The sequence below is a fragment of the Ciconia boyciana genome, chromosome 13 (genome assembly GCF_034638445.1).
Source record: "Ciconia boyciana chromosome 13, ASM3463844v1, whole genome shotgun sequence".
Lineage (NCBI taxonomy): Eukaryota > Metazoa > Chordata > Aves > Ciconiiformes > Ciconiidae > Ciconia > Ciconia boyciana.
In genome coordinates this window covers 5,047,296-5,074,755 of record NC_132946.1, presented here as the reverse complement: position 1 = coordinate 5,074,755, position 27,460 = coordinate 5,047,296, and the positions used below count along the sequence as shown (strand labels likewise).

Genomic DNA, 27,460 nt, shown 5'->3' with positions numbered 1-27,460 from the left:
TTCACTGCCAAGCCATGGTTCAAAATGTTAGATACGGCGAAGAAAGGAGTAGAGAAAAAATAGAGAATGCCACTGTAGGAATCCATGGGGCAGCACCCCTATCTCAAATACTTCACACAATTCTAATCGCTCTATTGGAGAGAGGGATGTAGAAAAACTGGAAAAGATACAAAAAAGTAGGAATGGTATAATTAGATGTCAACCATGGTTTTTCAATAATGAAAAATTAACCTGCCTGGAGCACTTGGTGAAAGAGATGACTGAAGGGCGGGTGCCATATGGGAAGGTGAGTAGGAGAAGATGACTCTGTATTGCTTAGTGCAAGAAGTAGAGGAGGCACGTGGCTAAATTTTCAGGTAGGAGATGTACGATAGAGGAAAGATAGTACTTTTTCAGAAAACATAAACTGTGGAGGTCATTGGTCCAGGTAGTAGTTAAGATCAGAAATAAAAATTATTTAGAAAACCAAACAAAATTAATGGAAGAAAACTCCAATAAGGACTATTAAACACAGCTGTGTGTATGCAACCTCTGGCTCAGGAAATAGCTGAAGCACAGATTACTGGAGCTGAGAAGGTGGAAATAGCATTTTGTCCTTGGGCTGTTCTTGCATTTTGTGCCTGAGCATCCAAGACAAGACAATTTCAAGGGAAGGAAAAGTGACTAGATAGACATTTATTCTGGCCATGTGCCACCAACTTTATGTTTCAGCATGTGGTATGACAAACATACCGGAATTTTTTTCTTGGAGAAGATTGTTCAAGTAGCAGAATTAAAACTAAGGGTTGTATCATTAGAGAAACTAAGTTAAAAAAACATTCTGAGATTTTTTTTAAAAACGTTTCAATCCTACACAACTATTTGATGAATCTCTGGACTATCTCACTGTCACTGAAAAAAATGTATCTGCTGTCTCAAATGTTTTTCATGTATTACCAAAAAAAAAAAAAAAACCAACCAAAACCACCACAAACCCAAAAACCTGGAGGATTCAGGGAAAGAAGAGTTTGGCTTCTTCTGCCCTAACTCTTCCTTTGAGCAGTTTAGCTCCCAGGGGGATTAATAGGGCACTCCATAACCATTCTCAGTAGATGAGGTATTATTGGAGATATGGGAACACTTACTAGAGAAAATAACGTATTTCTGCTGAACTCTTCTAGTGCACATCCAATTTGCTGATGAATGTGGTGCAGGTGCATGGAAACCTGTCTTCATGTGGATTATTTTGCTGAGTATCTGTAACACAGACTTGTAAGGGGCAGGTACTAGTATTAAATATAGAGTTTTGATCCATTGTTACACAAATCTGGCAATTGCCAGCATTTAAAAAGAGGGTAAATGAAGGTTGCTGTCTCCCTGCTCTGAGCTAGGAGCGAGAATAAAGCACTAGGGGAACTGCAAAGCCGCCCTGCACCTTTGCTACAAATAGGAAGACAGATTGTATTTCCCCCAGCCCCATCAAGTTCCGCGCACAAAGCCCATTTGCCAAGTCTTGGTGCACTTTGAATGTGTGAGAGACAGATTAATTTCACAGTATAAGCAGAGATTAACTGTAAATAAAATTGCAACTTGCACAGACTAGCTTTATACTTCCCTGTAATGGAGTTTCAGTGTATCAGACTGCGCCGTAACCATGCTCTGCTGTATATCTTTCAGCAGTCGCTGATGCTGCCTGCATTTTCAATGGGTTTCCTTTAAATGCTTTTTCTTATTTGCTTATAGAAAGTTTAGAGCTGCAGGCAGCGGTGGTGGTGTCTAGGGAGTGCAGTTAATTGGACTTTAGTTCTACCTGTTTAGACAAGTAGATGGAAAGATGCTTTTGGGATTCCCCAGTAGCCCACTGGGATCCAGAGAAGGCTATAAAAATAAATAACAAAAATGACACAGTGAATATTTTGAGTCTTTTATCCAGGTTTGTAAGTAAGTTAAATTTGGCAGAGAGTCAAGCATCTGTTTCACAGATGGGGAAACTGAGCCTCTGATTGCATAAATTATTTGCCCAAGGTTACAGAGAAAGTGGCAAAGCCAGAACCAGAGTCTCAGTTTCCTGCCTTCCCTTCTCCTCCGTACCACTAGATTAATTTGTCTGTGAGAAATGAATAGCGCTGCATACCTGCTGAGAAACAAGCTTATTTTATTGATTATTACTAGTCTTTTAGGCCACACTGTAATCTCTCAAACAGTAAGGTAGGACTGATGCTGCTCGGAAAGGTATAGTCCAAAAGGTCTTTAAAGTGTTTTCTTCTGTTCATAATTTCTTCGCCAGAAGTGTTTAGAGAGGAAAAGGAGCAAAATTCCTTTGGGGGTGTGGGGAAAGGAAAGCTGTGGGGTAGGAGAGGGGGAGAAGAAAGGAAGCTGGGTTTAACCATTTTTATAGCCAAAGAGGTAGCAAAACGATATAAGAAAATGTGTACAACTTGGAAGACAAATCTCTCTGGGAAGATCACTAAAGCCCAAATGAATGCTGCTGACAGGCATCAGAGTGCTTAGATAAGATCCTATTATTCAGACTCATAACTTTGAGTAGAGGAAGATATCTGTAACCGAAATGTAGAAAAATAGAGATGGTAATATTCAGTTTGTCAGCTGAGTTGGTGATAGGAAGGTGTATCTCACAGTGATTATAGGATTAGAAGGTTTGCTAATACTGTTAGTAGAATGGGATTTATGGAATGACACCAGTGTTAAAGGTTTGAGTGTACTGAATGCAGGATTTCATTATTTCCTAGGTGCCTATCAAGTCTAATATGTGGGAAAATGGAGTTGCTATTATTTAAACTTGAAATCGTTTCCAGGCTTCTCAGCATCAGGAGAACTATTCCATTTTGCATCATCTGTTTCTTCATTACTCAGTGATAATTTGTATTTGCCCAGGAGGATTTTCAAGAGATGAATAACACTCTCACTGAGAATTCTGAACATTGAAATTTACGCTAATTCTGTATATGGGCTGTTGTATGAAATTTAAATTATGCCTATTGTGAGCTACCACGCTACGTCTATTCTCTATCAGACAATGCACTCTACATAGTGGATTTCTTCCTGAGATGATTACCTTCTAGGTTACGAGTACGTTTTATTTTATCAGCAGAACAAAAGCATCAGAGGTGATTGTAGTAAATGATACATGTTTATAAAAGTAACAGCAGCAATTGAATGTTGTTTTTCAATTGTTCCATACATTGTTTGTACATCCTTTCCAGGAGTTAATATAGCTTTTGTCTGTATAAAGAGAGTAAGTACATTGAGAGAAGATATGAATGGAAGTAGAATACAATAGCATTTAACTTCGAGATTTTTAAAATGATAATGATGATAATATGGATCTTGCCGTAGTGCTTTCGCTCTGAGAACCTTAAGTCATTGCCAACATTGCAGTGAAATTCATTGTCTGCAGATGCTCAATTCATCGGTGACGCCCCGTCCGTAATGCTTCTGTGATACCCTGCTTCTCTCTATTTGGGCAGATTTCACTCACCCATGAATTTAAGTCCACAGTTCCTTACCTTATTACAAGGGAAAGTGAAGCTCTGAGGTTTTAAGTGATATGTGTTCAAAAATAGCTACCAGTTATGAAAATGCGATGTTTGGGGCTGAGATAACTTAAATCGGCTTGATACCCTTGTGATCCTGTGACTATCCAATCACATAATAAAATATCTGCTTCACTTCAGATCGCTGCATAGGGCCCTCAGTGTTTGATCAGTGAGGGATTTCTGGGATATAAAGAGAAAACATTGTCTGATATTAGGAGTGGGATGGGAACATCTGTGTATGACTGTTCTAGGCCCCTGACATCTCTTGAAGAAAAGAGAATCCTACGCTATTTGTATATACTAAATTTACAGCCACTTCATCCCAGCTGACTGGGATATGACTGCAGCAAAAATATATGTGAAATAACTGTGTCAGGGTTTGTAGAACATGCACATGAAAGAAAACAGAAATAAACAGGACTGGTAAGTTATATCTAGGGTAGGATTTTTGTTTCTCCTAATGTCTGCCTTTTTCAAATAACAGGTGAAGCTTGAGAATAAATAAAAATAATAATAATTGAAAGCTATCTCATTGTTGGCAACATGCTGTTTGTACATCAGCTCAAACTAAGCTGCCAAATTAGGACTCGAATACAGCCATGTGAGCACTTCATTTTTTTATGTGTAATTTGCCATTTCCTTTTTATTTTGACATCTTAGCTACAGTAACACAGAGCAATCTTATTTGGGATGGAACAGTCTTACAGACTTGCTGCATTGCCACACTGCTGCAGTTTAAGTAGCATGATTCTGGCTTTCAATGTGAAATTGCTGTAAATCTTATTTTATAGTAGCATGAAATATGATTGGGTGAAGAAAGTAATTTGATAACATGTTTTCTCAACATTCCCCCTTTCACTGTTTGCTGGTTTTATTCCCACAGGTTCTGCAGTGTATTGTTACCATTGATAATATAAGATGCAGCCTCCATTTTTCAGAAACAGCTTGTAAAAATATAAATAACTGGTGTGGAAGGATGGGAAACCAGGGATATGACCATAACAGTGTCATGTATTTTGACTACCTAAAACGTGTTGTGCGAAGACTAATAGCAAAATTCTTCTTTTTTTTCTTTTCAGGTGTTCCCGTTCCCACCCTGGTCTGGTATAAGGACTCTGTTCCCCTCAGCAAGCTGGAAAACCCCCGCTACAAAGTACTGCTGAGTGGTGGGCTGCGGATCCACGCGGTGCGTCCTCAGGACGCTGGAATCTTCCAGTGTTTTGCTAGTAATAAAGCCGGGGAGATACAGACGTACACCTACCTGGATGTGACTAGTGAGTAAGGAGCTGCGATAGAGATCAATGAGTTGTCTTGGCATTTCTATAGGTGACCCTACAGATTTCTCCACTGCTCTGTGCTTGTTTAATTTGACTCCCAGAATCTTGATTTTCTTCAAGTGTAGCTGCCCTAGCTGTACCCAAATGCCCTCTGTGGCCTGGACACAGTCTGCTGAAGCCTGTAGAAAAACTTTCCATGACATCAGGGGCTTGAGGTGAACTCTCCTATTTCATGCTACAAAAGGAGAACTTAGTGAAAAGGGGGGGGGGGGGGAAGGTTAATTGCGTAATACTTTTGTCTCTCCTTTATACTTAAATAATCTAGTTCTACTCTAATGCAATTCGGTTCTCAATTCAAGCTACTGCTTCATGATTGTGCATGGTATCATTTTATCTGCCTTTTGTCTACAACTACATTTAGTAGGGGAAAGAAAGGAAGTTCAAGTTAAATATCTTTTTTTTTTTTTTTTTTCTTTTGGCCAAAAAGTCTGATTAAATGGTTTTGTTAATGAAGTACACTTTTCTCTATGGAAAAATTGCAAATCCTAGTAGTCTCTTTTAAAAGTGATTATTAACAGCCCTATCCATAATACTTTAACTCTACTTCAGGAAGCTGATTTTTAGCCCAAGGGCGGTTTACACATACTGACCAGCATTCCTACCAGCCTCAGAAAATACATCAGCCCCAGTTCAATATATATCTAGGAAACAGCAGGAAAAAAAAGTCATAAAATGCAACGGGGGGGAAATAAGAGAGAAAGAAACTTGGAAAATGTCTTGGATGAGACTCAGGTTCTAAATTCTTTTGGCTGACATTTAAGTTTCAAAGTTAATGCCTTTCTCAAGTTGCTTTTCATCTTAAAGAACTCTGTTATGAAGATGAAACAAAATAGTTTTGTTTGTCTAGATTTCTCCACTTCCCCCCAAACACTCATTTTGAGCTTTATCTTCCTTCATCTGTAAGCCATCTTACTTGCACATGTACAAGCACTGATAGATTTTTATTTTCCATAAACTGAATTAGACAATTCCTAGGAGATGAATAATGAAAGGTTACAGTCACTGCTGAAAGGTTTTCATGTGTTATTGTCATGTCCTTCTCCACGATCAGCTCTATAAAAGTGGATGTAAAGTAGCCCATGATAATAGGTAAAGGATCTTTCTGATAGCTGATGCATTGAGTTTTTTAAATTTTTGATTCCAGACATTAAACCAGCTTTTATACAGCTTCCGGAGGATACCACTGTTACAGAGGGAATGACTGCAGTGCTAACCTGTGAAGTTTCAGGGGCTCCAAAACCTGCCATCTCATGGAAGAAAGGTAGCCAGTTATTAAGTTGTTGTGGAAAGGCCGTAATCCATGTTTCCTTGTCCATTCTTACTATTGAGATTCTGTAGATCCATTCAGTGCGTATTTCTTCATTTCTCCGGTTCTGCGAGCAGAGGGTTTGTTGTGGGGCTGTTGTGAGCCAGTGGCCTGGATAGGCTGTAATAGTCTTCTGGAAGAACTAGAATTGCAGTGCTTAATCCGTGCAGTCTACGTGACACTAATCATGCTGGTTTTCCCTTCTGTGTTTCAGGCAACCAGATCTTAGCCAGTGGCTCAGTTCAGATTCCTCGGTTCATTCTTCTTGAATCTGGAGGGCTCCAGATAACACCCGTTTTTCTTCAGGATGCCGGCAATTATACTTGCTGTGCAGTCAACTCTGAAGGAGCTCTGAATGCTTTTGTGATGCTGACAGTGTGGAGTAAGGATAATGCTTTGTTTAAAGTCTAACTTTAATCAAGTATTAATCAGTTTTTGTTGTATGCTCAGGAAATTTTCATAAGTAATTATGCTTTTCTAGTTAATAGAGATACTTGTATGATTTAATAGGAATAATGTATCTATTTTAGGAAACCTTTCGCAAATATCCTTTCTGATTGTAAAATTATGCATATAAACTTTTATATTTTGTGAAAGGAAGTGTATTTAAATAGAGCTTCAATCACAATTACAATTTTACTCAGGTTTTGCCTTGGTGAATGTTGCATTGCAAATCAGACCTTTTAACTTGTAGATTTGGCTATTTACAGTTGGTTTCTGCCTCCAGGAGTCTGCAGGCAGTATAGACCAGCCCATGCTGTTACTAAGGCTGTGGCCACAGTTACAATGGATATGATTTTCCTCATACCTTTTTATTTCTTTGTGGCCCTGGGCACCGTTGGAAGCCAAACAAAAGTACAGCAGACTTCAGCTACTCTCTCATGCTACAGATTGGCACGGCACAGGGCAACCCATGAAATGATGTTGTCCTTCAGCATTTGCCCTTGATCTCTATTTTTTTTATTTCCTCTGTTGGTGTAGAGAGTCTGATCCAACAGGTTCACCTGTGTTACTCCTAGGTGAGTTAAATTTAAGTGTATCGTGGTTTTTGCTACTAAAGGTAGGAAATAATGATCCCTTAGCTAGGACTAAAAATAATTAAAAACAGGGAAGATGATGATAATAAATACAGAAGTGTAGTGGCCCTCTCTCCTTTCCTGTGCTTGAAGTACTGATTATGCTGATGATGTGTGGTCCATATTTGACATTTGTTAATCCCAAAACTGGGGAATACCCGAAAACAATACTGGCAGTGAATGTAATGTACTTGTGTCATCTGGCCATCATATTTATCTTATCAACAATGTAGAGTTGGTATACATATCAAGATATTGTAAACTGAATGATATCCAGGTGCATGGATCAAGTAAAGGAGATCCTTCCTATTAATTCTCAAAGGCATGGTTCTTATATGTATTAAAGATAGTTCTTGTTCATTGTACTGCACTGGAGGGGGAAAAGAAAAGTGAATATAACCTAATATTTGTGTAGCAACAACACCATTATAAAGCTAGAAGGCATGCGTAGGTACATCAGGAATAATGCTAAAAATTCGATGCTATTAGAGTTAACTCTTGATTTTCCTGATGACTCCTCCTTGTGCATGTATGAGATATCTCAGTAGACGCTGATTATCTCTGTAGGGATTTGGGACTGATTAACATTATCCACATATCTTCTATACTCATCCTAGTTGTCTACCTGCTTCAGCTGATGCTATCTGCTGCTGCTACTGTGTGTTAAGCATAATAGAGATATTTCACACTAGATCTGGTTGCTGTAGTTACAGCAATTATTGTGTTCTGAGTCTCCAGGAGGTGCTTGAATAAAGATGTTTTGAAACATTTGAGTAAACAGCATATCTTTCTTATATGGAAAATTCAGGCTACCAGAAACGCCTTCTTTAACCTTTTTCCTGGATTTGATGAGATTGTAGGGTGCCATTTAAGTTTTTCTTTTTCTGGATATTTTTCTAGTGTATTCTTCTTTGCACAGATTTTCTTTGTTTTTGTTTTCCCTGCTCCAAACAGTGTGACTTGTTTCCTGACTCAATGTATGTTTGGATTCATTCATAACACATTACAAACATACTTGCTACCTTATGACTTCAGGGAGTTGCCGTAGACGCTTACCAGAAGACAAGTGAGAGTTAGTACAGCTTTAGCACTCTTCCTACTCAGATCACTGCTGACTCGGACTCATGCCCTCTGCTGCTTTCGCTGCCCTGCACCCCCCAGCGTACCACCTCTTCTTGACACAATGACATTAGAGGGAGGGGAGCCTTCACAGCAAAGACTTGAAGAGGAATGGCCTGCTTGCTTTGAATGACAAATGTTCATTTGCCTGCTCTCTGAGTGAATACCCAAGTCAGAATGCTATAATTTCACCTGAACTATGGCTTGTGTTCCTTTCAGATTGCACTTTCATTGTTCACCCCCCTGAGGATAGCACTGTGATCAAAGGAACCACAGCCACTCTGCGATGTGAAGCGACTCATGATCCTAGAATTTCAATCAGGTTGGTGGTGTCACTTCTTGTTTGTGTACTTTATCCGAGCTTAATTTTAAGCTACATGAATAGCATTAGGTGAAAAGTTTCAGGACCCCAGATTTTAACACCAGACCCCTGATTACTGCATTATAAGGTTGTACACTGTATCATTAATCATATAAATCCCATCTTCCGTTTCAGCCTTATGTATTATTTACAATGAGCTATGTTCCACTTCATGACTTCAATATAGCCTTCCATGATTTTACTGTCAAGGTTAATACACTATCAATAAAACCAACTTGTCAGAAGCTGATACTTAATGAGAGTAAAGGCCAAAGAGAAGGAATAGGATTTCAGAAGTGTTTACACTGGGGTGCATGAAAGCAACACAAGAGATGCCCATGTTCTTGGAAACAACTCAATAACTAGGGGCTATATTCTGCTTTAACTATGTAAAGGTAAACAGAATTTGTCTGAACTCTTAAAATTTGTGTTAGAGCATTTAGAGAGGAAGCTCAGCATTTTAAAATAAATTTACTATGAAAATTCATGTAGTTTGAAAGCAGCACAAATGAAAGATAATGCAAGGAATAGCTTGGAGGGTGCTAGAAGGGTGAACTGCAGAAAGAACTTCGGAAAGAGAAATACAGGTGTAAAAATTTCATGTAGAGATACTGAATTGTAAGACCATGGGCCACAGGCATCTCTGACATGTTGGTATGTGTGTGTTTTAGCAGATGAGCTCTAGTAAACCTTGTCACAACAGTTTAAGATGTTACTGATTATGGCAGTCTAAGGTTATTACAGTCTTAGCAGGGATGGGCCAACACCTCAGCTGTTAACTTCGGAGTATGATGTTCTAGTTTAAAATGCTGACGAAGGTGGACTTTAGAACTTGGACATGAGTACTTCACCTTTTCCATGTAAAATACATAGTATTGTTTATAAAATACATAGTAACTTGGATGCAATTATATTTCTTATTCCGATCACTGATCTAAAACTAAAATTTGTAAATGGCACTGTTCCTGAAAGTAACTGTAGAGGCCTGTCATTTTTAACGTGTGATTACAGAAGCTGATATCTTATTGCATAGTTCAAATAAATCTGTTTTGAGATTCTTGTGAGTAATTATTAACTGAAGCATTGTTATACTCAGGTATGTTTGGAAGAAGGACGGTATTGTAATAAATCCATCCAGCAGTTCCAGGATCACAGTAGAGAAAGATGGAACCCTCCTCATCAGCCAGACATGGTCAGGTGACATCGGAGACTACACCTGTGAGGTCATTTCTTTTGGAGGAAACGACTCCAGAATGGCTCGACTAGAAGTGATGTGAGTATTCCACCTCAAATATATACTATACTTGGTTTCAGATACCTTTGGACATTTCTCTAGCATTTCATTCTGGGAGATCCGGGGATTCTGTAAGTTTGACGTTTGGTGTGGGGTTTTTTAGGGGAAATTAAGCCTGGGTCATTCCTAATTAAATTGCCTTGAAACTTGTCCTCCCTTTTGCATGCTGCTATGCTGCTTGGACTTCCAAGTAACTGGAGCCTTGGAAGTTACTTCCAAGTAACTGCATCTCTCTGAATCACCATGTGTACCTGTCCATCTGGTTGGATGATTGAGCTCAGGGGTTTCCAATTAAGGGTTGTAGTCTGCCTGAAGCCAGTAACAAGTGGACTACTGCAGAGGAATCTGATTGGACATGTCCTGTTCAGCATTGTTATGAGTGATCTGAAGGAGGTGTTGGAATGCATGCTCATCAAGTTTAGAGGTGGCACAAAATGGGTGGGGGACAGTTGAGATACACTTGAGGGCAGGACCACCATTCAGAGGGACCTAGACAGGCTGAGAAATGGGCCAACAGGAACCTTATGAAATTCAGCATGGACAAATGCAATGTCTGCATCTGGGTAGGAATAAACTTTTTCAGTAATACAGTCTGGGCAGTTCTGCTGGAAAGAACCTGGGGAACTTGGTAGACAGCAGCTGAACATGAGCCAGCTGTGTGCCCTGGCAACAAAAAAGACTGACAACATCCTGGGCTGTATTAACATGAGCATAGTGGCTTGATGGACGCGATTATCCCCTTTTATCTGACACTTCTTAGTCTGCATCTGGAATACTCTCTCCAGTTTTCAAGACCAGACTGGATAAACTGGTTTGATCTCGTAGCTGTTTTGAGCAGGAGTTTGGCCATTCCAACCTGAATCCTTCTGTCATTCCATGCTGTAGGGCTTTCCCATAAAGCCCAGGTGCTGCGCTGTGATGCCAAGGTTATAGGAAAATGTTTTCTTCCTTTTAGTATTTTTTCTCTGTTAAACATATATCAGAATAGCTGGTCCCTGGACAGGCATTGCTTACTCTTGCATTCTCTTTATGCATAGTTTTTCAGGGGAAAAATATTTTTATGTATGCCTGCCTTTATTCCTGAGGATCTTTAGAAATAAAAACAAGAAAATGTTTAAAGTGCAGTTCAGTTCTGAAAAAGGATTATAAAAATGTCATTATGGGGTTCCATATTTTCTATTTCTGTCATTCCACTGGGGTGAAGTGTACTTCCATTTTATTTTTATGACTAAAAGCAACAACTGTGGATTTGGTACGTGTGTGGAGCAGATCAAATGAATAAGAAGGTAATGTTTTATGTAGACTTTTTTAATCTGTATGAGTAGTGCCGCATGCTTTAATTTGACTAAAATTGTATCTGTTTCTGCTGGTCATGCCTGATCTCTCTGAGAAGATGGCAACTTCTGCTGTTGGCAGTGTAATGAGTTCACCTCTGCGATTTGCTATGCAGAGGACTGTTTGATACAGCATTATTCTGACAGTGCCAAGGCTAGATCAGATGCCCATTTTCAGAGAGCGGTCATACATTCTTTCTCTAATTAAGCACTCCTCAGCTCTCCTCCCGGAGTGCATTTTACTGCTGGTTTGAATCCAAGAGCAGAAGACAATTCAAAATATATTGCTACTATATAACCATACTTGCTTTTCTCTGAGGCGGTTTTTGAATGGAGGGCAGAAAATTATGGAGTAAAGACTGAAAAGAATGTTAAAACCTGGACTCTGAAGCAAAGCTATAAATATGTGCTAAACACTTCAGCAGTCCGACCATTTCTTAATCCTAAATAGCAAAAGGTGCCCTTTGCAACCCAGTACAGCACAGCAGATGTATTTACTTGCAGTTCCCCGCTGACCAGTGATGAACAGTTTTATACTCCATAAAACTCGGGCTAGAAGTTAGCTGGGAGAGGCACATCTTGTGTACGTTGCTGAGGCTGCCTTTCTTGCACCCCAGCTTGTTCCAGCTGTGTTGGCTGGATCTCCATGCACTGGGACTGGCTCTTAATCCTGTATCTCTGCTTCCTCTGATGTTCTGTTGCTGATCGCCTATCACCTGTTTTTCCTGGAGGAATTAAAGAAATATATCAGGCCCACTCTTTTAGAGGACTTCAGTAACTGATAAGTCACTCAATCATACCTTGAATTGTGACATTTTATTTCAAAGTAGTGCTGCAGGTAGTGCAATAATGCCAAAAAAACATTGTATTCCTTTGCAGCTTTCATCATTATCGTTTGGCTCAGCAGCACAAATCTGTGAGAAATAGAGATACATGATACAACAGAAGTGAAATGAAGAAGAAAATATGTGAAAAGGAAATGTCAGAAGTAAAGCTTAAATTCTAGCTCGTGTACGAACGACAGATCTATAACATTCCCTGTTCTCCCAGATAATTCTCTTGTGCAGAACATTAACAAACAGGGCATGCACATTCCCATCGATGAGCACTTACACTTCAGTGCCTTGAGTACCACTAATGTCAGACAAATGTTCAAAGGAGGCCTCTCAACCAATTACAGACTGGAGCAGTCTACCAACGGATAATATCCTAGCCTACCTAGCTTCATCTGACAGCTCCAATTGTCTCACCACCTTTTTTTCCCCCAGGAACCGGCATGTCCCTCCTCTACCTCTAGGCACGTCAAGAGAAATTTCCAAAGGCACAAATAAGTTTGTTACTGATTTCTATTCAAACTGATTCAATTCAAAACCATTGACCTTCAGGGTGACCTTCAGTTATTTAATCTCCGAGTGGTCTGGTTTTCTAACCTGTGAAAAGAAGGAAAGAAAACTTTTTCTTCCTTTGTCTTCCCTTGTTGAAAGACAGGCTTGGGGAAAACGGTACTGTTTCTTGCTAGAAGAACATATGCTGATAGCACAGCGTGGTATACATTGGTGGTGCAAGCAGGATGGATCACTTTTCTCAGCATGTCTGTGAAGAAATAAAATATTTGAAAAGGAAAGCCAGAAAACTAATGAAGAACTTGCTAAAGTGCAGCCAAAGGTTACCTTGCTCATCAATTTTGCGCTGATGGTACTTGGGCACAGAAACTAATTGCTAGTCAAGATACTCTATTCATTCATTTGTCTTCCCTCTAAATGTGTTTATTCTTCATGTACATCACTTGATTTGATTTGCACGAGGTAAAATATTTGCGAGTGATGTTTCTCTTCTGCAAGAGATAGATTTTAATTTTTTACTTAGCTTTTTTTTTCTAGCAGAGCTTCTCAACTGCAAATACAGAAACATTTTGATGATGAGCTTGTGCTTCTCTTGCATTCCTCCGAGTCATAGGATTTGATCTTGAAAATAATTGTATGTTATGAAACATCCCAGCTTCATCCCAGAAACATTTAGCTTACTTTTATAGTCCTGTAAATACCATACTGAAATATGTATAGAGGAAAAACCGCTTGTTCCTAAAGCTGCATAAGCTGAGTTATCACAATGTATCACTCGCCTGACGGGGAAACTGTGCTGATTCCAGTTCAAAGTATCCTGAGGGTTCTCAGTGTATATAAAATATGCAGAATTACCGCTATCTATGCCTGATGATACCTGCTGCTCAATATCAGCCTGTCTGCAGTCCATACTAAAGAACCTCTTTGTTGTATGAATGTGACTGAAAAGTATGGTAATGCTGCACTGTGGGAAAATCAAAGCCCTGTACAAGCCCTGTACAAGCCTCTGTTATGTCACAACATATAGTAAAATCTTTTAGGCTCTTTCTCTATGCAAAAATACGAGGAGGACAATGAAATATAAAAATAGACAATTTATTCCTGGCAGCAAGTTCATCTTCTTTCAGTTCTCTTTCACCAGAGAAAGAACTATTATTGTTCTGTCTTCTTCAAAAGCAGGAGAGGGGAGCTAACCACTTATAATAAAACCCAGTGGGTTGCCAAGAATGCACAGTATTGCCTTTGTCAATCAGTTTTACATGAATTTTGATACCCTTTTTACTAGAGTATTTGTAATTGCTACTTCTTCCAATTTCTTCCCAATATATCCCATAAAAAACCAGCTTGATTACTAAAAATAAAATCAGAAAGACCAAAGCAGAGTAACAAATCAAAATGATATCTCATTACAGACTTATCTTCATCCTTCTGGATCCCATATCCCTCGGTTCCAAAGCCCATCTCTTCCTTTCTGCAGGGAGTCAAAACAGGAAGGATGTCAAACTTGAAAATATATTATTTCTTCCTCACTAGAAAGAAAGCTTGTATTTATTTTTCCAAGCTCTCTATTGAGATGCCATCCAAGAAGTAAGGTTCACTGCTGAGTCTAAATGCACTTGATACTCAAAAGAGAAATACCACCTGGAAATACACTTGGAAATACAATTGTGTCTGTTCATCATTGAAGGTGTATGAGAAATGTAGGTGTTTTTAGCAAAAAAAAAAAAAAAAAGCATAAAAATCCAAAGCCTTTCCCAAGTCATCTGTAGATTTGAGCTTGTGGTGACCACCAAAATGAAATGGGAAATAAATCTGTGCACTCTGGGACTTGGCAAGCCTTTAATTTCAAAAAATCCACCTTGTTATAGGCTTGCGAGACACGAAAACCTCAAAACTAATGGATGCCTTGCAAGAATCCTTCCTGTGTTTAGAAATTAGAGAGGATTCTTTTGCAAGAGAAACTGGAAAGTCCTGAGCAACAGATGACATGTTTCTTAATTTAAAAAAAATTATAAACTTTTATGAACAAAGCCATCAGGGCTGAGTGCTTTGTTAGGCTTCCTGCCTCAACTTCTATCCCGCCCGCCCCAAGAGAGACATTGAGGGGCTGGAGCGTGTCCAGAGAAGGGCAACGGAGCTGGGGAAGGGTCTGGAGCACAAGGCTGATGGGGAGCGGCTGAGGGACCTGGGGTTGTTCAGCCTGGAGAAAAGGAGGCTGAGGGGAGACCTTATTGCTCTCTACAACTGCCTGAAAGGAGGTTGTAGAGAGGTGGGGGTTGGTCTCTTCTCCCAAGTAACAAGCGATAGGACGAGAGGAAATGGCCTCAAGTTGCACCAGGGGAGGTTTAGATTGCATATTAGGAAATTTTACTTCACTGAAAGGGTTCTCAAGCATTGGAACAGGCTGCCCAGGGCAGTGGTTGAGTCGCCATCCCTGGAGATATTCAAAAGACGTTTGGATGAGGTGCTTAGGGAGATGGTGTAGTGGTGGTCTTGGTAGTGTTAGGTTTACGGTTGGACTCGATGACCTTAAAGGTCTTTTCCAACCTCTACGATTCTGTGATTCTTACTGTGTTATTGAGTCTAGCAGGTGAACCACCTGCTCCTGAGTAAAACTTATATAGTGGACCTGATGTAGGATATCATTTCTGAAATAGAAGCGGGGCTTTTTATAAACTGTCGAGAAAACTTGTTTAATCTCCCTTGCCTTTTTAGTAATCCCCTCTTCAGTCACAGTCTCTCTAATTACCTGCTGTTAGACCATTTTTCTCAGAAATCTCTCCAAACCATGTCTGCTTTATTTCCCTCAGCAAATAGTCTGCTTTTAGCTAATTTTATAAAACACTCTATGTGTTTGCTGAGTGAATTTTTCAGCTGCCCTCTGGCAGTGATGAGCTGACTCAAAACATTAGGGTTTCTGTTTTGAACATGTATCATCTGCAACTAGCTAATATTTCTCTCCTGGATTGTCACAATGACTTCATGTTCTTTTCTTGCAAATCTGCTATTTTAATTGCTTTGTCAGAGTCCCCTCAGGTCACCTTGGTGGCTATGCCATTAACCCTGGGCCTATCTATCAATTACAGATTTAAAAGTGTCCTTATATGTATTTTGCTATCGTACAGAGTAAGTTATGGAAAACTTGCCTCCATGCAACTCTTCAGCATTAAAGGATTGAGGTCTCTAAGACATCTTATATTGAAAAACTTCCATCTATTTCCTGTTTGGGGCTTCAGTGAATAAAAAAAGAAAGATAATAATGCTGGAATTAAACTTCCAGTGTCCGATCAAGGGCTGTTCTGTGCCCTGGGTGTTATTGTCCTAAACCTCATCCACTTTCTTGGTGTATCGGAAGTTGAGCAGTTCAAGTCTGAGGTTCTTCTCATCCTGAAGAAGGTTGAAACTACCAAAGGCTGAAACTACCATTCCCTGCAATGATTTGTTGGATGTTAGCAGCAATGAAAAGTAATTCTCTTAGCGGAAAAAAAGAAGTGGTGATCTCTTTTGAGAATGTGAATATTCATGATGCTGGTACAGGCCTCATTTATCATCCCTTCCACACAGTATGTGGTAGCAAATGAGAAGGAGACAAAGTGTAAGTGCTTGCTAAAATAGGAATTACTATTTATTAATCTCTGCTTTTGTATACTACAAAGAGAGAACACTACTTCTGTGCTGAAATGTCTTTGTAGTTTTAAATATTTATTTCTGTCCAGGTGTGTTTCTTAGGCACTTATTATGTCTGCCTTGAGGGATTTAAATCTGTAAGTACCATCTGTTGCTGTTCAGTGTGGACACATATGGCTGAAGAATATGATATTAGTGGAGATAGGTGTACTGTATGGCTGCTGCATCTCACCCTGCTCAATCTCTGAACAGAAAGTGCCTGCTTCCTTCATGCTGCTGAGTGGTTACCATTCTGTGTCAATCTAAGAGAATAATCAACTAAACCCAAATTTTAAGCAAAAAACCCCGACATTTAAACTCGGTTTTTGCTTTAAAAGATAAGAAAGAAAGAATGTCCTCTCTCCTCCAAAAGTCTTCTGAGACTTGTACCCTAAGAAAAAGAGACTGAGCTGTAAAGTCTTTCTTAGTCAAGTAGCCTCTGTCCTCAAACGAGCTGTTAATTCAATCCTTCTAAATGTAGGGGGAAACAAGATTAACTACTAAATGCACACCCTGGAAATATCCTTAATATATTCCAGGAGTGTTTATTTAGTTCCCAGAAAAGAAGTTACACGGGGATAAGTTTGCTGTGAGCTCCCTCCTCAGCCATCCCTCCTACATTGCTCCCTGTGTGAGCGTCGTCTTCTGGAAGAAGCTGAAGCCACAGCCCGTCTCTGAGCTCTTCCCCACAGGGCCTGGTGATAAATGAAGTGGGGACTGGGACTTCCATGAGCCATGTCACAACAAGACGTTTCACTCTCTTTCCTTCAGTAATTTCCTTTGCCAGCTTAATCACAAAAACCCTTTTCCAACCAGCTTGCTTAGGACATAATGATAAATTGTAGTGGAGGTTTAATGTTTATTATAATTTAATGTTTCATTCACAATTAAGTAGCACACTCCTGTAGTCGCTGGGTAAATGGCGATATCTTAAACCCCCACTCCACACTTTTCAAATCACAGGCTTAGTCTGCCATTTTGTCTTGCAGGCCGGCTGCCCTCCTACTTTGTTTCCAGGTGCCCCTCTTCCCTAAACTTGTTGATCCAAAATTTTGCAGTGCTCTGTTCAAAATCTGCTTCTTTGGGGCCCATACATACTCCTTCCTGTGCCTGATGTTTCTTCTGGCCTAAAACTGACCGTGTCTTAGCTGTCCGTGCATCAGAAGTCTGGAGCTTGGTTGGTGCACGCCCAGACCTACGTGAGAACATAGTCAGCCTAAACTCCTCATAATCAAGGCTTCTTGAGGGACTGATTTAACGAAGTTAATATCTGAATCACACCCTCAGGTGTCATTCCATGTTTACTACAGAAAGAGCCTGGGGTGGCCGTGCTGCTAATTTGGTTAGGCGTTTAAAGTCAAATGAGACGAGATGAGACTTTGAGTCTCAGGTTTAGCCTCAGGCAGCATCAACCCTTCTAGCTTACAGAGAGGTGGGCAGGTGAGTGTCTTCCACTTGTGTTGTCTCATTATCTGTGTGTTTTTCTTGCCACTCCTTGGCTCTTCTAGCAACCTTTTTTTTTGGCATTAACTCCACAGCATGTAGCCATCATAAACACGTAAACAAAAGCATACACAGTTTTAACAGAAAAATAATAAAACTATTGTCTGGCTCTCCATATGCTCCTCAGTCTTCCAGTAGAAACCCAAATCCAGGACATATTTATTGTTCTGGCTTAAAGCCAGAGTCTGTATTTACTTTTATGAGTGGGTAAGGAGTTGCGGTTTTTAAATAACTGTAAGCCTTCAGTAGCATGATACATTACAACCAGAAATTACTACCTTTTTAAATTCAGCATGTGAAGTACCCTTGTGGCTTTCTGCTCTGGTCAGAGCAGATTAGCCGTGGTGCATGCTGAGGAAGGTTACCTCTGCCTTCCTGGGCAGGAGCAGTAGATGGAATGGGTGAAAACTGGCCCGCCTTGCTTTTCCTTCACTGTCTGAGGTCCTTGTCCTCCTTAGGAACCAGGATGATAAGGAGCAGAAATCAGGCTCAAATATAATGGCTGAAGGGCTCTTATCACTTAACATGGATGAGCATTTAAGGGTTGTAGCAGAATTTAGTTTTCTCACTGCACCATGCAGCCTCCGACTTTCAGCCAATGGTACAAATTAAATGTTTTTCCACAAATTGCCTTTATGTGGTGAAATTACACATTTTAATTGAGCTGCTGTTTTATTTTTGTTTTGTAATGTTTCATTCTGTATTTCCATGGGGTTTCTGCAGGCATTTTCACTACATTTTCTAGTTGGGTGCTTCCAAAAAAACCCTTATTATAGGAAGGAAAGATTCTACCCATGACAGGATAAGCCTGAATCCACGAGTAAATCAAGCTGTTCTGTAGCCTAAGAATACATATGGTAATTTTGATTAGTAGCTCTATACGGATAGTGTCAATGTCTTCTGCTTCCTTGAGTATGAAAAATTCCATGTGAAATCGTATCTCCCATATGTGTTACTGTTTATATGTATTACTGTTGTCACAGCGCTAGGACATCATTGCAAGAAGGGGAAAAAAGTGAGAGAGGAAATTTATTGACCAGCTTTTCTCAATCAAAAACAGTATGAAAATTGGCTTTTTTCCACACTTAGCAACATTTCCATTAGCTGTTCTAAGTATCAGCCTTGGGACTTTCAGCATAAATTATTTTTTTTTTCCAAATAGGATAAAATTGTGAAGAATTCAGAGATGTTTTTCATTTATTTAATTGTACAATAGCTGCTGGTAGTTTTATATCTATCATCATACGAGTCTGATGTCGTGTGCCTTCAACTGCCTGTAAGACTGTAGCTGAATGAAATGTAGATTGATTCTTTTCTGTGCTGTTTTTTCTCCCTTTCTCTTTTCCTTAACAGCGAGCTGCCTCATTCTCCTCAGAATCTTCTGGCCACTCTAAATTCCTCCCACAGCCGCAGCGTGATGCTCTCCTGGGTGCGCCCCTTTGATGGGAACAGCCCTGTTCTCTACTACATGGTCGAGCTCTCTGAGAACAGTGAGTAAAATCAAATATGTTTCAATCTCATGTTCTTCTTAATTATTCAGCCTTCTTTCAGACTCACCTTTTACCAGAGCTGCCAACAAAATATTACTGTTGTTTGCTAAATGAGAGACAGTGTGCACGCAGGGGAAGCCCTGGGTTTTACGCTCGGCTATTCGCAAGAGTTAAACAAGAAAAAGAGGCCTGGGGTGGTGGAATTGCTATACAGGAAAGCCTTAGTTCCACCGCCAGCATTGCCAGCTAGACCTGAGGCACAACAGCTCTTTCCTCAGTGCTTCTATTCGACATCTGTAAAATAGCAATAGTCAGATTTTATTTCTTCCCATTGTTGTATTTTGCTCTGGTTTCATAGAGATCGTGATGCATTCAGAGCCCAAATTTCACCTCAAAAATGCAAGCAGGATGATGATATAAGGAACTGATTGTCTGCAAGAGGAACAAACTTGGATGTCAATAGGAGCTACTATCTTATCTGTATATGGGTTCATATATTTTCTTTGCTTTCCCTAGGTTATCATTTTACACCCTTCTTTTAGGTAGGTGATCGAGGATGCTTAACTATAAGATATCCAAATATCTACCTTCATGGGTTACAAACCTGGTCATTGTGAATTGCCACTTCTCACAGTTTTGTCATGCTGTATGTCTGGTCCTTTGTGGCTCTCGGTTTGCAAGGTTATTCAGGGACACTGCTAATGCCTCTTTAGAAGTTGATGGAAAGATGAGGTTATATGGAAATCGGTCACCTTGGCAATACTTTCTAATCTCTATCACCCTAGGAGCTGGAAATTCAAGCCTAACAATTGATTCTTGATGAAAAAATTAAGAGCATCACTTTTTCTGACATGTGGAAATTAGCCACTGCGTAACTGAATGTGAAACAGTCCTGATTTCTGATTATCTAGAGAGTAGCATTTTGTTTTGCCACACAGAGAGCTTGAGATGAAACTTGATCTTCAGATCACATACAACGCTTTTGCTTTGCGGCTGGAGTGCATAACTTTTCAGATGTGGAGGTCCCAGAACTGATGATCTTGACATCTGTTAAGCAAAGTGCAGTTTTCTAATCCTAGCAGAAATCCCAAGTCATGCCCAGGACTACAGTCCTTAAAACAGTTCTTTTTGAACAAAGACTCCTGATCTTTTTGTAACAAATGACTGAGAAAATTCAGTGTTCTGCACTCACACCCCCTCTCTACCTTTTTATCACCACCTTCTTTTTTATTGTCACTCTTCTCTCCTTCCCCTCCTATCGACTACAGGCCAGTAACTGCCTTTTTGCTTTTCCTTACCTGTTCTTTCACCCAAGGACATTACCCTTGTGTTTCATGTTTCCCAGCAGCTTTGACAAAGACAAGCTAATAAACTCCCAGTCTGGGAACACGATGCAAAGGTACTAGAGCTGTATTTACATAGAGACAGCACAGAGCTGGCAGAACGTATGCACTTGGGTCCTGCACTGGGCTGCATTGATTGGGAAGAGTGACTAAAAGAGGAGGCAGCTCACTCGGTGCCAGAAGTTCGAAAGGTCTTCGAGTGTCTTTATAGCAAGGATGCTTTGCAGTCATTCTAGTATAGGAATGGGGTAAATGTGCCATCATTTTGAAAATGCTATAATTCATTCACTGAAATTTGTAGAAGGCTCAGAAAAAATCAACAATAGTTCTCTAGAAATCATGCAGACAGTCCCTCAGAACTCCACAGGATCCTGTGAACCCTTGCTCACTCCATGATAGATCCAATAATTTTGGCTGATGGCATTGCAATCTACCACTGAGAGAGTCTCATTATTTCAAATCATAGGTATATGTACTTCAGCAAGCTTGCAGCTGCAAAAACACAGACCAGGACTGTTGTGAATCGAGCATCTTAACTCCCAGAAATATTCTAGATCTTGCTGTCTTTTCAGTTTTCATCTTTATCTTTCTTTACTTTGCTTTTATGTACAGTCTCTAAATGGTTACTCATAGAAGTAGCACAGGGAGGAATCCAAACCCTTGAATATTCCGCTGTTCCTCTTCTCTCTCATTTCATATATTATTGCTCAACTTTACAGATGCCAACAGAATAGTGGAACAATGTCAACAATGACTTTGGTTTGGAAAGCTGACTTTAATGTCTGCATATTGTCACTGGCTTGTTTTGTTTTTTATTTTCTTGAAGTGTTTGGTTTTTAGTTATTTTGATCTCAGCAGTGTGTGGTTAGTATTTAGTTTCTACAGAGCTCCTACTCCTTTGGAAAACACCACCTTTCCTTTGTTCCCCCCCGTCCCAAGTGACGTTTGTGAACGAAGTTGACATTTGATCTTGTGTAGGTATAGTTTTGTCTGATACAACTGTGCAGAATCTCTCTTTGCTTTTCAAAGAAAATTTCCTTTCAAGTTTTCTGTCGGTCCGGTTTGTGCCGCAGAAAGAGCAACAGCCAAGGAGTCAGCATACGCCCTCCGTGAGCTCATCTGCTTGTGCCTGTAGCTCTTTGAGCAGCAGTGCAATATGCAATAACATCCTAATCCCCATTGCTTTCATACATGTAAAGGTTAGGGAGGGACATCAGAATTATGATTTATTTTCCAGTTAGCAAAGCTGCACAGGAGACTTTGTTCTTAGTCCTGTGGAGTTTTAATACATGGGTTTTGCTTTGCAGTTACAGGTGCCAAAACGTAGCCTAGTTTTGCTCCTTTTTTTAGCTGTTTTGCTTTGAATAATTTTCTAATAGCTTTAGGATCCATTGTACGTTTTGAAGCACGTACCATAAATGAATACATAATAACAGTATCTGTTTCAGAGAAATAGCTGAAGAGGGTTCAAAATAATGAGTGTAAATTTCAGGGGACTAATTACTAGCTGCATTAGAGAGAGGCGTGCCACTCCACCTGGCATGGATTAGAACTCCTTTTCATTAATATCAATTCAGTAAAGAGATATAAAAACCTTATTTTAATTAGAGGAAAAAACAGTGGCAGATCGTGCACATAAATTGCTGGAAATATGAACGACTGTAGTCACCAAGTCACCTAGTTTTTAAAATTAATGTATTTGACACAATGCAGTAATTCTCAAATTACAAGTATTCACAGTAGACCGTGTCTGTGGGTGACTTGAGACATATGGCCTTAAACATTTGGGGGCAAATTTATAATCTAATTTGAAAAACACAGTTCCAGGGAAACACAGTCATTAAGTATTCCTGCCCACACAGAGCCAGGAATGCGAACCTTCATTTGAAATAGGATTTTCAAATAAATAGTACCATGCATTGCTGTCATTTGCACTAATATAATTTTTGGATGTTTCATGGCCTGTTTAACCCCTCTTGCGATATACCTAGAAGTTCTGATGAAGTATCTTCATGGAGTTAGAAAGGGATATGCTTATTTTATTCCAAAGAGATTTAGATTTCGGGGATTAATCAAAAATTATTCTGAATAGTCTTTTATCTGAAGAAATTAATTAATACTTAAAGAATTCTGCTGAGTACAATTAAGATAAAAGCCCATTTTTGTTTTATTGTATTCTGGGATATCTGTGCTGTGTGATGTAATGATATAACTCAGATTCATCACGTTGTACCAATGAAGACATAATAAAAGCTCCTATGAAAAGCATCTGTACATGCTTAACTTAAAGCCTATGAATTGTCATACTGAATTTGGTAGGAATATTCACATGATAAAAACTGAACACATTGATAAATCTTTGCAGAAATCGAAGTAAAACTATGTTGTTCGTTACGTCTGTCACTCAGATCTATATATGATAGTGTTAAAAGATGCTTTTTATCAGGCCATTGGCAGACCTTGTTGAAGTCCTACCAAACAAAGGATGAACCATTTAATTTTTATTTGAACTTTTTGCAATATCATATTGTCATGAAGATTTGAAAGATGAATTTAGCAAGCTCCAGCAGTATGGCAAATTCCAATACTACTGTCTATGCAAAACCCCCTGGAGAAGGAAGGAGGTGGAAATGTATTCCAAACCTGCAAAAATCAGCTTTCTGCAATAGATCTAATCTGTAATATCACATTAGAAATGATTTCTCAGGAATTTGCAGTTCATGCATGAATTGTAGGGTAGATAGGGAAATATAGAAGAAATGCCTCTTGGTGAGTAACCAGTGTTATTAAATATATCACAAGTGCATCCAAAACTTCTTGACAGAACAAAAGTAATTTCTAAAACCCCCTAAATCACATTGTAAACTGGATAGTAGCCTGTGAGATTCTTCGTTTCCAGTGAATTAACTTGGAGAGGCAATCAGAGTTAATTCAAAATACCCAATGTCCTTCAGACGATAGACAGCTAAACATGGAAGTTTTTCAGACAGTAGCAATTACAGTGGAAGAGCAAGCAAGCAAAGCCCAGAGTACAGCCTGGGCAGCTTAAGTTAAATGAAGGATTAGCTCAGCCTGTTCAATCTAACAGAGGCTTATTTAATAGTTTGACCTGGCAAGTCTTCTGTCACCATGGAGCTTCTCCAGGCTTCCTGGGATAGGTGAGTGACAGTCATCCCTGGAGGAGAAAAGAGTCGGTGTTGAAAATTTTATGGCATGTTTCCGATGTCAGAATTGCTCTTCTCTATGATAAAACAAGCTTCTGTACAACTCTGTGTTTTGTTGTGTATTTAAGGAGGGAGAACAGCCTTTTGAAATGTTTAGTTTATTGATTGTCAAAAAAAAGACTTGACATTTAAATTTTAAAGATACTCTGCACACTCACTGTATCCACTGCTCCATGAGCGAGCAAATCCTCCCCAAACTACTTTCCTTTACGAATCAGAGTGCCCAGGAGATGAATAGGCTTCGTTTGTATTAGTTTTCAGTTTAATCTCTCTTCCTGCCAGATCTTTTATCTTCCACCAGGAGAGGAAAAAGAATAAATAAAGTATTCTACAGATGCAGCATATAAACGGAGCAAAGCCCCAAGGTGTTGAAGAGATTAATAGGCCCTGCTGTTGAATCAAACTGCTCACTACATTGAGCTGCTTGGGTTAAGCACTCTCAGGTGGTGTTTACACTAGCAGTAAACAAATGAAATGCTCTAGGAAATGGACCACTACCCAAGTAGCTCGTACAAGGGTATTTCACTCTCTTGTTGGTGTCTGCTCTTCCATTTTCCTCAGGAAGCTGCTTCAGGCAATGTACTTAGTCAGCCATACCTTAACTTTGGCTTACCTTGATTTGTTACTGTGCAGTCTGGCTGTAACCAGGTGAACAGTTGTTTGTGAAGTCTCAAGAGAAGCTTGATAAAATTCAGAAGGAACTGGGGTGCAAAAAACTCCTAACCAGTGTTTTTCTAGATAGCATAGGTGTGCTTTGTCTAAGGGCTTTCTAAAAGAAGTCCAACGTTCAGCTAAGATGAATTGCCATCAAGATCTTGCAGCCGAAGTGACTGTTGGTAAATCATCAACTGAAGAGGACGGAACTTGACTGCTGTGCAAATCTCCCTTCCAGCATTCCCGGTATTCCACTGTATCAGTTTTCCTGTTAAAAAAAAGACGTTGTTCTCGGAAAGCCGTTACTGGAATAAATATATTTTGAGTAATTCAAAGATGCAGTGTTTATAGCCCAACTGGCATCACACCCTAGAGGACTTAAACTTGCTAAGGAATCTGCCAGAAAAGCACTAAATTAGTGGTTTACCTCTTGGTGTGAAGTTTAGCAGCCTTCCACATTTGGGACATCTCATCTTCATTTTCAGGCAGACGTCTAGGTGACCTGCCAGGAGCTGCAATGCACTTCTGATGAGCAACGTGCACAGATACGTTGCCAAAATCTACAGCTAGCTCCTCGGTAATTTCCAGAAGTGTTAGTAATTTTGAGCAGGGAGCATGAAAACAGCTGGTATTATTTAAAAACGGAACAAATCTTTAAATTGGCTGATTCCATTGCTGTACTGTTGCAACACAGACCAAATGTCACCTCTCCCTGACTATTTCAGTCATGACTTTGGGGAGAATATGTGACACCAGGCTATGAAGAAAAGAAGTCAGGATATTTAATTGTCAACATGTTTCATTTCTGACCTCTTTGAAAACTTGAAAATGTAATTTGGGCATCAGAGGAGCTCGGTATGTCAAGTATGTGAACTGACAATGAGGGTTTTATAGTGCTGCCAGGGCTGTTTATAATAGGGAATCTTCCTAGGAAATTATTAGACCGAATGCCATGTACTATCTCCAGAAAAAAAATTGCAGACATGTAGAATCCGCAGCAGAAGCTTTCTCAGGTCTTACAGCAACGGGCTGATTTGGCAGAGACAGTCATGCTTCTACACCTGCGTGCAAGCTGGGTAGGAAGATATTCCAAACTGACTGTGAATTTCATTACAGTCCTTCCACCAGAGCCACTCCTGGGTGTGGCGGTGTAATGGCCTGCCAAACAGATGGGTTGTGAAATACACAGCCCATCTGTCTTTATCATGCTTGTTTCCTCTTTTATTAAAATGTTAATGAATATAGTTTTTATTTATTATGCCATGACATGTGCAGCATCCCTTTCCAGTAGACAAATGTGTAATCTGCATAACCGTGTGGGCTGACAGGAAGGTTTCTTCTGCTGAAAAGAAACTTCTTCCCAAAGTTCCTCTGAGGAAAACAAGCATAAAGAGCTCTGAGCAGTCAGAGGCGTTTTCTCACTTCTGCAGGGCTTTTAACAAGCACTTCCATCTTTTTTCACATGTAAATTATTCCAACAGATTCTCCCTGGAAGGTTCATCTATCAAATCTTGACCCAAAGATGACCGGTGTCACTGTGAGCGGACTAACTCCAGCCCGAACCTACCAGTTTAGGGTGTGTGCGGTTAACCAGGTGGGAAAGGGCCAGTACAGCTCTGAGACCAGCAGGTACAGTAAAAATAAATAGCTGTGTACTAAACGTACAAGAACCTAGAATTACTGGGAAGAAAAAACTGCTGATTGTTTGTGAACGAATAAAATAGTTATCTTTTGCAACATAATCGGGAATGGAGCAGTTAGCATTACCCAGGCCTCTGGAGAGTGCTCTGCAGCTGTCAGTAATTGGTGATAATGGCAATTAGGCGATGCAGGATATCAGCATACGATGGGAGAGGTGCCCTCATATTTCCAGAGTATCAGTTGAGCAGAATCTTGGAAATATTTTTTTGCTCTTGTGCTAAGCCACGGCAGTTAGCCCGGGAAGGAGTACGGCATTCGCCCAATCATGGCAGTGTCACTTCTGGAATTCACCCAGATGTGACATAGAAGGATGGCTTCATCAAATTTAGTTTCAAATGCATCCCCCTTCTTCTGTGAACCAAAGCTTGCTGTGAGCTCGAATTGCAGAACAGCTGAACTCTAAATGGCTTTTTCAAAATGTAGGAGTTTGATATGAAAAATATTGAAAGAGCTGAAAGAAACAATTTGAAAGGAGCCACAGACACTGGACCTGAGCTCTAACTCATTCAGGCTTGTAATCTTTTTAAAGAGTTGTAGCAGCCTGGGTGATTCAGAGAGAATAAGGTTACCTCAGCTGTCTGTCTTGTTGCTTGCTTAACTGATTTCCTATTATGTTGATTTGTTGTAACTATTTCATGCATGTCTTCAGCAGTTTGATCAGCCTTATATTTCTCTCTAGTCATCAGACTTTGATAAAAGAAACTGGTTCACATGGAGTGGCTACATGAAATGGAAACGTTATCTGTCATTTATTTCAACACCCACCTCCATCACGTTCTTTTGTACTTAGGTTGATGTTACCTGAGGAGCCCCCCAGTGCCCCACCTAAAAACATAGTGGCCAGTGGGCGCACCAATCAGTCTATCATGGTCCAGTGGCAACCTCCTCCCGAGAGTGAACATAATGGAGTTCTTCATGGGTACATCCTAAGGTAAGTAATTTCCTCCCCTGGAAAGTCTGGAGGTAGATCCGTGTGTGCATGAGGGAATTCAGAATGGTGTGACTTAAGAGTGTATTAAAACCTATTTCTAATTCCATTAAATATATTAGTTATTATTTACAAATGCTGTGGCTGCCCTGGTTTCTTACAGATGAGAAAACACCTCTGTTCAAGTGGCCACAAGGGTGCAGGCACTTAAATTCTAGCCTGTCTATACTAGAGAGTCAGTGAGC

At 39.8% G+C, this 27,460-nt stretch overlaps 1 protein-coding gene across 4 annotated transcripts in view; it reads left to right on the top strand.

The window, feature by feature from the left end:
* SDK1 (sidekick cell adhesion molecule 1) overlaps positions 1-27,460 on the top strand; it is a 427,429-nt gene that overhangs the window by 278,055 nt on the left and 121,914 nt on the right. For all 4 annotated transcript variants that reach the window (XM_072878276.1, XM_072878277.1, XM_072878278.1 and 1 more), the window contains 8 exons: positions 4,616-4,810; positions 6,018-6,134; positions 6,394-6,561; positions 8,594-8,696; positions 9,832-10,008; positions 19,229-19,365; positions 26,068-26,215; positions 27,078-27,218. In XM_072878276.1, the coding sequence (XP_072734377.1) occupies positions 4,616-4,810; positions 6,018-6,134; positions 6,394-6,561; positions 8,594-8,696; positions 9,832-10,008; positions 19,229-19,365; positions 26,068-26,215; positions 27,078-27,218 (1,186 nt within the window). The remainder of the gene's footprint in view (positions 1-4,615; positions 4,811-6,017; positions 6,135-6,393; positions 6,562-8,593; positions 8,697-9,831; positions 10,009-19,228; positions 19,366-26,067; positions 26,216-27,077; positions 27,219-27,460) is intronic.